The 12,678-nt window shown below is 40.3% G+C and overlaps 1 protein-coding gene across 1 annotated transcript in view; it reads right to left on the bottom strand.

Moving 5' to 3' along the window:
- Positions 1 to 1,316: 1,316 nt before the first annotated feature.
- The window catches only part of POGLUT1 (protein O-glucosyltransferase 1), a 28,188-nt gene continuing 16,826 nt past the window's right edge, over positions 1,317 to 12,678 (bottom strand). The window contains exons 6-11 of the mRNA XM_019448456.2: positions 10,358 to 10,417; positions 8,832 to 8,931; positions 7,197 to 7,255; positions 5,996 to 6,163; positions 4,518 to 4,574; positions 1,317 to 3,826 (exon numbers count right to left, since the gene is read on the bottom strand). Of these exons, the coding sequence (XP_019304001.1) occupies positions 3,670 to 3,826; positions 4,518 to 4,574; positions 5,996 to 6,163; positions 7,197 to 7,255; positions 8,832 to 8,931; positions 10,358 to 10,417 (601 nt within the window). The 3' untranslated portion in view covers positions 1,317 to 3,669. The remainder of the gene's footprint in view (positions 3,827 to 4,517; positions 4,575 to 5,995; positions 6,164 to 7,196; positions 7,256 to 8,831; positions 8,932 to 10,357; positions 10,418 to 12,678) is intronic.

Genomic DNA, 12,678 nt, shown 5'->3' with positions numbered 1-12,678 from the left:
GTGTTACGAGGTTTATTTGGACTACTCTGTTTCAGTACAGCTTTCTCCTCCCTAGCATGTGCCCTTGCCACTAGAGTAAAGGCATCAAGGAAGGATTTCAATATAGTCACCACACTACCCGGAACCACCATTTGCCTATTCTCAGCCCTTGTTGCTGAGTTCTACTCATAGAACTCAATAGCTTCTTCCCCCATTGTGAGTTTCTCTTAGGGGTCAGAAGTTTTCCCTTTCCCTGCTAGGTTCTCACCAGATACTGCCCTTGCTACATATATTACAGTTTATTGTGTTATATATGACAAACTGTTTTCACGGATAGAAAGAATGAATTTTGAGAATTCCCAAGGATTCCATTTACCTCATTTATTTGCCCCTCAAAGCATAACCCAATTTTTACCTCCATGAACATTCCCCGTTATACTAGATGGAAATTTCTTCCTTGTCTGAACTCCAAATTCACATTGTCTGTATGAAAAATTGGCCTTATGATTAAGGCCTATGTCACCTTAGTCACCTTCTGCCTGTGATATCTCTCATATTGTTATTTTATCATCTCAACCACAGAGCCCCTTGAGGCTAGGAAGCCTGTTGTAAACATTTTCTTATTTCCCACTGTTTATGCACAGTAGATGCCAAGCAGTATTTGATAAATATTAATTTGTAGTTGTAGCCCTCTGCCTTACCCATAGCACCTTACATCTGGATGCAGTAGGATTATCTTAAGTGATGGCCTATATGGATGCATGGGAAGATGGATATTTATATACTTGTGTGTGTCCTTGTTTGTAGTCAGTGTAGGGGTCAAGGGTAGGGGAGTATCCTCTTTGGAGCTGAACCAAAGGAGCCCATTAAATTTTTTTCTCTTGGGAATTTCAGGCTGAAAGACAGAGCCTGGCAGTCTCTGGAACTGCATACAGTAGCACTCTAGAACAGTCCAAAACTCTTGCTGATGTTCCTGGAGTTTCCCTACTTTCTTTCCTTCTAACTGCTATGAAATTTGTTTAGATTCTTTGAGATGCCCTCATAGTCTTCCAAATAAGTTTTTTTGCTTAAAGTAGCTAGAAGTTTCTGTTCTTGGCAATGAGGAGAACCTGACCTGCCACAGTAGAATAAGGCGTGACACTGACAACATCACAGAGGATGCTCTCCAGATAAAGAAAAGCATGACGTGTGTTATCCATGTATTCCACTTCATTCAAAAAAACTATTCTCTTTTTTTTTTTTTTTCTAAGAAAAGTATGGCCTTTAGCCCTCTGAGGAGGAAAGGGTAAGTTTGGGTCCTACATAATGTTAACAACAAACAACACAACCTTTACAAATTGTGGGGATAAAAATTATTTTCAAAAACATACATTTTTCATATTGTTACACACCATCCTCATATCACCTATACTGAGGTAAACAGGTAAGTATAAAATCTGAATAACATTCGCTGAATTTAAATACAAAGATTCCCTTATTGACTATTCAAAGGGCAGATGAGAATCTGCATTGATCCAACTCTTACAGTCTTATCCAGTTCCCCTTAGGAGCAAATGGCTAGTCAATCTGTAAATAGGATCTAGTTAAGTCAACTGTCTCCATCCATCCATTCTTCCTTTCAATGATTCTTTAGTATCTACTGTGTGAGGCACTGTACTGGATAATGGAGACCTCAAGATGAATAAAACATGATTCCCACCCATCAAGAAGCCTACAGAACAGTAGCAGAAATAGTCAAATAACTACAGTGTAATGTGATATATAATAACACAGGCACGAGCAAAGTTTTATCATAGCCCCTAACTGCCTAATGGAATGAAAGAAAGGATCCAGAGACAGGATGCTTGAGCTGGAACTTGAAGCAAAATGGGAAATTCACAGGGAAATGCAGTTTCAGCTCTTCATTCAAAGAAGAGAAAATTCTGTTTCTAGTTTAGTGACAGGAAAATTAAAACAGAGAAAGATAACATCTACTGGGACCTCATACTGACAAGGCAACACCACTGTACAACACAGAAATCCAGACTGCTTATCGTTAGACTTCTAGCACCTAAGGACATGGTCCCCATGAATTTTTAATGCTCAGAAACAAAACATCTAACTTTCAATGTCTGCCTTATTCTATGCAATGATCTTACCAAGGATATTCAACTCCTCTAAGAAGGTCCTTAGACTTAAACATTTATGGAAGGGAGTTTAAAAAGCCAAATACTTGCGGCACCTGGGTGGCTCAGTTGGTTAAGCATCCAACTTCGGCTCAGGTCATGATCTCGTGGTTTGTGAGTTTGAGCCCCGTGTCAAGCTCTGTGCTGACAGCTCAGAGCCTGGAGCCTGCTTTAGATTTTGTGTCTCCCCCTCTCTCTGCCCCTCCCCTGCTCATGCTCTGTGTCTGTCTCTCAATAATAAATAAATGTTAAAAAAATTATTTTAAAAAAGCCAAATACTTTTCTCACTCATGGAATAAAATCCCTGATTTTATATGACTGAGCCTCACATTTACTAATTTTGAAACGAACTAATATACGGAACAGTTCTTAAGAAGCAAAGGAAAAGAGCAGATTTAATGTGGAAAAGTTGGGCCAAAGGGACAGGATGGTTCTGAGTCATCAAACTCTATGGGTTTTCATCTAAAAATTTTTCTTCACTTTTGACTATAAAAGGGAGTGCATCCTGAGAGATTAAACCACTATCCAAATGTGTTTTTCAAAAAGGGAAAAAAGGGAAAAAGTGGCACTCCAACATGGATTTGCACTGAAATATTTCCTACATGAGTAAGTGCTCAACTTGGATGATCTAAACCCCAATAACATTTCATAGATGAAGACACCTTGAGGTCCCTGCATGCCCTTGAGGCTGTGGACACTGCTGCCAATTTAAAGAGGAAAAATATTAAGGGTGTGTAAGGAGTGAGGAAAATTTGCTGTTTTGTGCACAGTTCCTTTAAAGAGTGAGGACTACTTTCTAAATTTATTAAGAGGTTTTTGTCTTTTTTTAAAATAGAGACCATAAAAAGAAGTAGTGTGTGAAGGCACAAAAAAGGGGAACTTGAAATCCAATTGCAATAATTACTCATGCAATTGGCCCCTTTCTCTGTGGCATTATAGAAACATCCTGAGTACCAAAAAGCTTATGCTTTTACAAAAGAGAACTGCCACATCATTGCATGGCACAACTACTGCTTCCTTAGACCTTTCAGGAAATGATCCCCAAGTGGTTTTCACTAGCCCCATAGGGCTTCCTACATTAAAATACAGTGACCAATATTAGCCTACAATAACTGAACTGCAGAGATGAGTTATACTAGTTCCAAATGATTAGTTTTCTGCTCCAAATGATGGGACAAAGTATCCTCTGACGGACATAGTCGGTTTCACAGTGATGGACATACATGTATGGATGATCTGAGGCACAAGCTGTGATTGGTCTTAAGAAAATGAAAGGTGGAATTGGGTTCAACACCCAAATCTCATGATTTCTGGTCCTTATTCAGCCAAAGCATTGAGCTGCTCCGAGTCCATATTATACACATTTTTGATCTTTCTCAGTTGTCTGGGTGCAGCATGATAAGGAAAACCAGGTATTTGGCTTGATAATAGTATTCAAGGTAGAGGTGCCACACTCATGGTAAGCTTCTCACCACAGGATATCTGAGAGCTGCTGCCAGAGAGGACTGTGGTCCGATAATGATAACTAGAGTTCAGTTTTCAAAATTTTAGGAATAATCTGATCATAGCCTTTCCTTCTTGTTACATTATAGGACAGGAATTTTGAGTATTCAGTCAACAGGTTCTCCCAGTAACAGGTGATGTCATCCATCTGCAAGTGGTTCATAATAAACTGGCTTCCCCTAGAGACGAGATTAACAAGAACACTTAAAGCACAGCATTTAATAATACTAATAGCTTACCTCTAAGTGCTTACCTTGTGCCAAGTCCTATTCAGATGCTTTATATGAATTAACTCTTTTGATCTGCAGAGCCAACCCTATAGCCATCATATCCACACACATGCACTTAGCAATAGAACTTAACTTTTTTTCTTAAAAATAAACATATAAAGTGAATTCTCAGAAATTCTGTACTTGTTTAATTACCTGAAAGATTTCAGTCTACTTCTATAAAGGATGGGCTTGGGACATATGTGAATGTGTGTGTTCCCTCTGGAAAGTTTTTTTTTTTTTTTTTTTAATTTTTTTTAACGGTTACTTATTTTTGAGAGACTGAGAGAGACAGAGTGTGAGCGGGGGAGGGGCAGAGAGACAGGGAGACACAGAATCCAAAGCAAGCTCCAGGCTCTGAGCTGTCAGCACAGAGACCGATGCAGGACTTGACCCCACAAACTGTGAGATCATGACCCAAGCCAAAGTCAGATGCTCAACTGACTGAGCCACCCAGGCACCTGCCCCCCAGTAAGTTTTAATTCTGATTATCTCTGTAGAATGAGAACGAAATCCAGATATCACCATGATAACAATAGTCATGTGACTTTAGTTGGGGATGATAAAGTAAAATAGATAAGGAAAAATGAATAGAACTTACCTTTCAGCAATTTCTTGAGCCATGTCATCATTTGCTTTTACAAAATGCAACAGCTCCCTAAAATGGAAAGAATCGTTAGTCTCTAAAATATACACTGAGCTGGGGCGCCTGGGTGGCGCAGTCGGTTAAGCATCCGACTTCAGCCAGGTCACGATCTCGCGGTCCGTGAGTTCGAGCCCCGCGTCAGGCTCTGGGCTGATGGCTCGGAGCCTGGAGCCTGTTTCCGATTCTGTGTCTCCCTCTCTCTCTCTGCCCCTCCCCCGTTCATGCTCTGTCTCTCTCTGTCCCAAAAATAAATAAAAAAACGTTGAAAAAAAAAATTTAAAAAAAATAAAATAAAATATACACTGAGCTAAGAAAGACCGCAGACTGAGGTCTATGGTTAATCTCTAGATAGGTGGATAATTGATTATTTCTTTTTTATTTTACCTCATTTTTTAAAATGTTTTATTTATTTTTGAGAGCATACATGCAGGGGAGGGGCAGAGAGAGGAGGACAGAGGATCTGAAGTGGGCTCTGCACTGACAGGAGCAAGCCCAATGTGGGGCTCAAACTCACAAACCACCACATCACGACTTGAACCAAAGTCGAACTCTCAACCAACTGAGCCTCCCAGGTGTCCCTGTTTCTTTTCTAAAGCAAAGACATTTGGGTCCTTACAGGACCAAAACAACAACAACAACAACAACAACAACAACAACAACAAAAGCCCACACACAGGCTAAAGGCAACCTGTTGTAGATTTGGGACATACTTGAGAAAATAGAGAAATATTCAATGATACACATCAAAAATCAATAGTGAAAAAAAATTACCCTCCTGTCTCTTGCTGTAGCCCCTAGAAGAGGGCCCTGGTCTCACGTTTCTGGGCCCTTTCCATATCTCTTCCTTGTTCCTCCCATCATGTGAGAAAATTGGCCTCAGCTTCAGTGGGGTCAGTTCTCACGTATCTGAAAGTCTCTTTGATAATATAACAACATCTAATATCCCTATCTTTAGTCTTTGAGAGATAAGCACTTTTCTACTGTGGACTGCCTGAACATTACATTTCAAACTAGCATTAGAGCACTTTTTCAGATTAAATCTCACATATAGCCTAGTTGACTGGTAGCACTGTATATACAAACCACATAGAAAAAAAAAGCTTTCAGGGCTCCTGGGTGGCTTAGTGAGTTAAGCATCTGCCTTCAGCTCAGGTCACGATCTCACAGTCTGTGAGTTCGAGCCCCTTGTCGGGCTCTGTGCTGACAGTTCAGAACTGGGAGCTTACTTCGGATTCTCTGTCTCCCTCTCTCTCTGCCCATCCTTTGCTTGCTCTCTGTCTCTCAGTCTCTCTCTCAAAAGTAAATAAACATTGAAAAATTTATATAAAAAAAAACTTTCAAGGGAAAAAGTCATCAGTAGTAAATGCCTTAAATGGCTGGGGACTTAGAGGCAGATTGGGGAGTCATTAGGCACTCTGGGGAGAGCCACTCACTGGACATTGGAGAGATCTGTTTTGACTGGGATATAGTGAACCCATGGCTTCAGTTGTGGATAGAAGAATTCAAGCCACTCATCACCAACATGGAAAACAAGGGAACCACACAGGAAGAGGTGTTTGAACCGGAAACTTGCAGCTACACCTCGAAAATTAAACAGATACCTGGGAAAGAAAGAGCAAAATATATTCAATACTATACGCCTGCTACCACAAATAGGATCTTTTTCTTCTTATTCCCTCCTCCCCATCTCTCCTTTTATGACCCCTCTCCCTGCCTTTCCTATTTTCAGGTTTCAAGGACACATCTGCATGTCCCTGTGGGTTTCCAGGGGCTACTGGCTGTTTCAGGGAATGTCAGGTGGGGAGAAAAGAGGATTCTTTCTCCAGACAGACCTAGAGAGGGCCACAAACTGGGTCTAGATAGAGAGATGTAAGGCTCAGATGGAGAGAGTACCTTACCCTTTCCTATGAGCTTTCCTGGGCCTAATGTCTCTAGTGAGTCATGGCTCTCCAAAGCCTTGTTTTTCCCTGGGGTACCCCACCAAAAGCACCTGCTGTTCCCCTTCTGAACAGAATTCCTCTTCTGAATTCTGGAGAAGAAAACCATGTATACCTAATCAATCTTCAAAGAAATGCCCCCTGGAAAAAAGCTATCTTAGAAAAGAACATGGTCTTTTCAGCATTTCTCATGGATGCACCCCTGTCTCCAACTAGAGTTGCTTCTACCCTAGAGTTCCCACTATGCAGTGTAATCAGCATTCACCTCTCTGAATCCCCCTACTTCCTCCTCCTGACCTGGTTTTACTTGTTCACCTAATCCTTAGTCCTGGCATTGAATTCTAACATTTTAGTTGCATATGCTTTATTCATTTTGAAATGTAAACTTTTATTAATCTGATAAATACTTTAACTTTACCTATTGGTTGGATGGGGTGTAGAGAGAAGGAATCCCATCACTTTGGTTGCTAGCAGAAAGGTCTACGGAGGCAGGGACCATTTTTTAGGGTCTCTGCAGTTCCCATAGAACTCAGGTGAGAACGCTGTACACACAGCATGTTCTCAGTAAACAACAACCAGATGAATTAATAGGACTTTCATAAACCCCAGTTGGACCTAGTATTAAAGTTCTCTCCCAAAGTGAAGCTATTCCAAATGTAATAGGGAAACCAAGACTCAGGAGTCCTAGAAGTCTTACTTGTATTTGCAGTGATCCACAAGATGGACATCCTTAGCAGCTGGCTTCCCCAAGGTGTCCTTTAAGCGAAAAGGAAGTTATTAGTATTGAGAGTGGTAGTATTTATTGAAAAGCAGTATGCAGCAAGCATAGTTAAGCATTCCATCAACATGACCTCATTTCATTGTCCTGAATAAACACATTCAGAGGAATTATTACCCCATTTTATACATGAAGAAGCCATGGTCTCGAAAAGTTGAGACTTGCTCAGGGTCACGTGGCCCTAGGTAGAGGAGCAAGGGTTTTAACCTGGGCCTGTCTGATTTTAGAGTTTAAGCTCCCAGAGCCATGTGGATCCTTCTCTGAACTCAGAGATCCTAACCTACAGCACATTTCACTCTGTGTAAAGTATACATATACGAAGGTACAGGTGGTGCTGGTGGGCTCAGAGGTAAAACCCACACACAGATTTTGTTGGGGATGGAAAGTATTTAAAAATAAAAATTCAAACCATTGCCAACATTTACAGGTGGTAAGATATTTCTTCCAAAAATCCCGATTTCCAACTTTTCTTGTAAAACATAAAAGGAAGGTCTGGTAAACTGAGCTCCTATTCCCTTGGCGGCGTTGACCAGACCTTTAGCTCTCTCTCCTGCTCACTCCTGTGGCCTCCTGGGGCATCTGAGTTTGAGACCCCCATTTATATCCCAGCTACCTTAGAAGATGGCAAACACTTTGATGAGGGAAACAAGTCTTGTTTGCTTTTGCAGCATCCCACAGTAGAGGCTGTGCTGAATGGATACACTTTTCATATTTTTATTTTTCAACAAAGTTTGTTAGACTTCATTTGCTCCTGTTTGATTACAACTATCACATATTACATCTCAGATACACTTAGTTTTCCCACAAGAAGTTTAAAACTTCTTTTCATATCATCCTCATATGGCATTTGAAAATTTCAAATGAGGACATTTAGGGCTTAAAGTTCTTTGAATAAGGCAAGAAGTCATAGAAGACAGAGATGAACTCCAACCTGAAGGAGCCAGTCATTGCTGGCATTGCCTTAGAATCACTTGGAGAGTTGTAAATAAATTAAGAATATCTTTACATTTTAATTAAGAATATCTTTATGTTTCAAATGCTTGAAAAATACCCAAAGAAGAATATTTATGACATGTGAAAATTACATGAAATTCAAATTTCCATGCCATAAATAAAGTTTTACTAGAACACAGCCAGGCTCATTCATTTACATATTGTCTGTGGCTGCTTTCACACTGTGATGGCAAAGTTGAGTAACTACAACAAGACCATACAATCCACAAAGCCTAAAATATTTACCATATGGCCCTTTCCATAAAAAGTTTGTGTCCTCTGGTTTAAACCTTAAAAGTAGTAAAAAAACAAAAAACAAAAAACAAAAACAACAACAACAAAACAACAAAACAAAACCAAAACTACTACTCATAATATGGCCCAGAAAAGCAATGTGAGTTTGAAAGAATAATTTACATATATGCTAATACTAGTTTGTGGATCTTTCTCTACATTCATCTACCACTAAGAGGAAACCTGATCTGGAATTCTACCCAGGTGACAATGTTCTTTGAGTGAGAATGTTCACTGCTATGGTTCTATTCAGACAATTGTGATTACTTTCATAGATTTCCAGGCTTGGTTTTTGGTGTATTCTGCATCAACAAGTTTTGGGTTTTTCCGAGATAGAAGAATGAGAGGATCCCGTTCTGGACTTGTCCTATAAAAGAAGCATATGACATAAAACATGTGTCCTCCACCATAATACTGTTCCCAATCTGAAAAGTAAGCTGTAATTGGACCCAATGCAATGACTGTACACATAGATGGATAACTTACTGGTTACAGCAGAGGTGGGGGTGGGGGTGGGGGGGTACTGGGCCCTGTGCATATAGGTGTTCCTGCCTGTTTTCCTGGCCGTTTACCCTTCAGAGATGGGGAGTATTGGGCCCTTCTTTGCTTACATCTAGTCTTTAAGAGGATGTTGTTCTGAACTCTACAGGCATATCCCAGGGAATGAGTTCCCTTTTGGGATGGCTCACATAGCGTCTATAATCACTAGTACTCACAGCTGTGTGACTAGGTAATCACCCCTCACCAAAATAGCTACATGACCTTTGTTGTGTGTATTTCATAAAGTCCAGTGTAATATTTAAATTAAAAAGAAAACTAAAGGGCTAAAACCTGTAGAAAAAGTCCTAGTTATGGTCCAAGTAGGAGATGGTCCTGACATTTGAGAGGTCCTGGACACCTCCCCCGGCCCCCCCCCCCCCCCCACCTGCCATGGACCCACTCTCTAGAAAAGCGGACAATCCCTATATAATTTATAGGAAGTCCTAGAACTCTTCAAGTCCACACATGGATCCCAAGTTAAGAAGCTGTGATCTCAAGATCTGAGAATCAAGAGAAGTTGATAAGGACCAGTAAGCAGTGGCTACTGGGCCTATCTACATTCCCAAGTTCACTGCCTCAATAGAGGGTATGATCTCCAACAAGGACTCACCAGGAAAACGACAAGACCTTCTCCTTTCACGGTCCCTGTTCTGTTCATCTATACAACAGATGGTCTTCATGTATCTACATGGCAGGTACTGTTCTTGGCACTGGGGATGTGGGTCTGAGTAACATGGAGAGGGTCCTTGACCAACATTTCCCTTTCCCTCCTCCCTTTCTTCCCTGCTTCCCTTTCCATTTTCATCAGTCTCAGTCTGTGGTCTCCACCATTATTTGGCAGCCACATGGCTTCATGGAAAAAGGAGTCAGGAGATCTGGTGATGGTTCCTGATCCGCCATTAACTAGCACAGTGACTAGAAGAGGTCCAGGTCAGAAGCTACCCATAGGACACTATAATCTCTTAGGCAAGAGGACAACTCAGCTGTTCTCTTCAACATACACTCAATGCCTAATATACTCATGGCACTCTAAATACCTATTCAATGAATAAATGAATGAACCTTACTTCTTTCAATTCCAATTCAACTAAGAGTGATTTGGGCAAAAAATTTAAATTCTCTGTCTAAAATTCTGTGCTTCTACATTTATTTCTTAGTTATCTTAGTTTTCTCTTTGAACTAGAGATCTTCACACCCTCAAAATTGCTTATATTTTACAAATTTCTTTGTAAAATGTCAGAAAATACAGTCACCTTGATCCTCGGAAATATGCTGTAGAGTTTTTCTTCTTCCATGGCCACTGTGCTGCTGACCTAAAAATAGATTTCAGTTAGTTTCTATGTTTTTCTCTTAACCAAATGAGGACATGTTTTAACCACTTCTGAAGATTAGTTCAGAGCTTTACACTTTTCATTAAGTCTGACCGAGGCTTTCAAAAGAAAGAGCCCTCAATGACATTGCATTTCCCTTTGTTGTTGCTTCATTCCTTTGGAAATGCTAGCCAATAATATCTACAATCTGTTCCTCCGTTAATAAGTTAACAACATTGAAAGAAAAGTTCCCAGCCCCTAAATGACATGTTTAGAGCTATTTAATGCATACAATGAGGATTTCTTCTCTGCTTTATGTAGAGTGGTGCTATTGATAAACTTAATAGGCAAAGAGACCTGCAGAAAATATCAGAAATTGAATTAAGGGCAAGAAAACAAATCACTCCTTGACCTCGTGTTTTGGATGCATAGGCAGCATCTTTAGAAATGTGTCTGATATTGCAAAGCACCCTGTATTCTTGAAACTGTCCTAAGTGCTCCATGAAACAAAGTCCCTGAAGCTCAGGTCTCAGTACATACTACCATGGCCAGCTTTTCTTGCTGAAGCTGCTAGTTCACAGATGCAGCATTTTTAACTTCCTTTGTAGGGGCCCTGCACAGGGTTGCATGGTGTCTTCCTCTGAGAAATGAGGGGGACAGCTGAATTGGAGTTAATGAGGGATTGCTGGACTATTTACCATAATGGAGAGACTTAGGATATAAACTTTTTAGGTAGAAATACTTTTAAAGACATAAATGTCACATTACTCAGCTTCTCTCAGCTGAGAGCATTGCTCATTTTCGTGGCCTATCTCATAGGTTTTCCTTGCTATACCATCTTTTCCTGATTCTACAATCCAAAGCCAAAACTAGCTCTCATTGTGCCCCATACTCCCTCCCACCGAAACATAAATGCTATACCACTGGGTTATTTTTGTTTACTGGTTTTTTGTTTTTTACTGGAAATATGGTATATGCTCATTATATAAAATTCTTTTTTAAGTTTATTTTATTTATTTTGGGGGGGGATGTGAGTAGAGGAGGGGCAGAGAGAGAGAGAGAGAGAGAGAGAGAATCCCAAGTGGGCTCTGCACTGTTAGCACAGACCCAACATGGGGTTTGATCCCACGAACCATGAGATCATGACCTGAGCTGAAACCAAGAGTTGGACCCTTACCGACTGAGCCACCCAGGAGCCCCTATATAAAATTCGAATGGAAAAGCATAAAATAAAAGTAGAAAAATCATCTGGAACCTCCTGCCCGTAGATAACCATTTTTACCAATTTAACGTCTCAGTGAAGAATTTCCTTCCAATCAAGTCTCCATATCAGTGGTTCTCAATTGGTGACTTTGCCCCGTTCCCCCAGAAGACATTTGGCCATGACTATAGACATTTTGGATTGTCACTACTGGGGGACTGCTACTGGCATTTAGTGTCATTAAGACACTAATGGGGTGCTGCTAACTATCCTGCAATGCACAGGACAGCCCCCTGCAACAAAGAATGATCCAGCCCAAAATGTCAATACTACCAATATTGAGAAACCTTGCTCTATATAACGCAGATATTTTATATATATTATATATATTATATATTATATATATACCCATTCTCACAATGCTTGAGGTGGTTTTGTTATCCCTAATTTACAGCTGAGGCTCTTGAGAGGGTAAGCAGTTTGCCCAGAGTCACACAGCTGATAAGAGCCAGAGTTTGAACCCAGAGTCCCTGTTTTTAAGCCCTATGCTACCTTTACTTTGCATTCAGGCACAACATTCCATTTTATAGTCATGTCATAATTCACTTCATTACTTATTCATGGGCTTTTAGGTAGTGTCTAACTCTTTGCTTTAAGAAACAATACTGTAGTGAATATCTTTGTGTACCTACCTTTACATACTTGTCCAATTAACTCTGGGATAAATTCTAGAAGTGAAATGGCTGGGTCAAAGATATATACATTTTATATTTTGATATACATTGCCAAACCACCCAACTAAAAAAGTATCAATTTATACTGAAATTCTGAGTGTAAATTTCCTTGGTCCCTGGGAAAACTGTATTTAATATACACAGACTTGTACCATCTCTGTTTTCTCTCTCCCTCATTCTTTCTACCCACCTACTTACCCCTCAAAAGACCTATGTTAGGACTTTTTTCCCCAGGCAAGTGCTAAAAGTGGCCAACACAGCCTGGGGCTGCCCCAGACCTCTTTTATAACCATCTTCCCTACCTCCTATGACAGTAGAGACATAAATGT

This window comes from Panthera pardus, unplaced genomic scaffold (assembly GCF_024362965.1).
Source record: "Panthera pardus isolate Hobbes unplaced genomic scaffold, ASM2436296v1 HiC_scaffold_16, whole genome shotgun sequence".
Classification (NCBI taxonomy): domain Eukaryota; kingdom Metazoa; phylum Chordata; class Mammalia; order Carnivora; family Felidae; genus Panthera; species Panthera pardus.
Note: the sequence above shows the minus strand (reverse complement) of the source record. Positions and strands in the feature narration are given on the sequence as shown.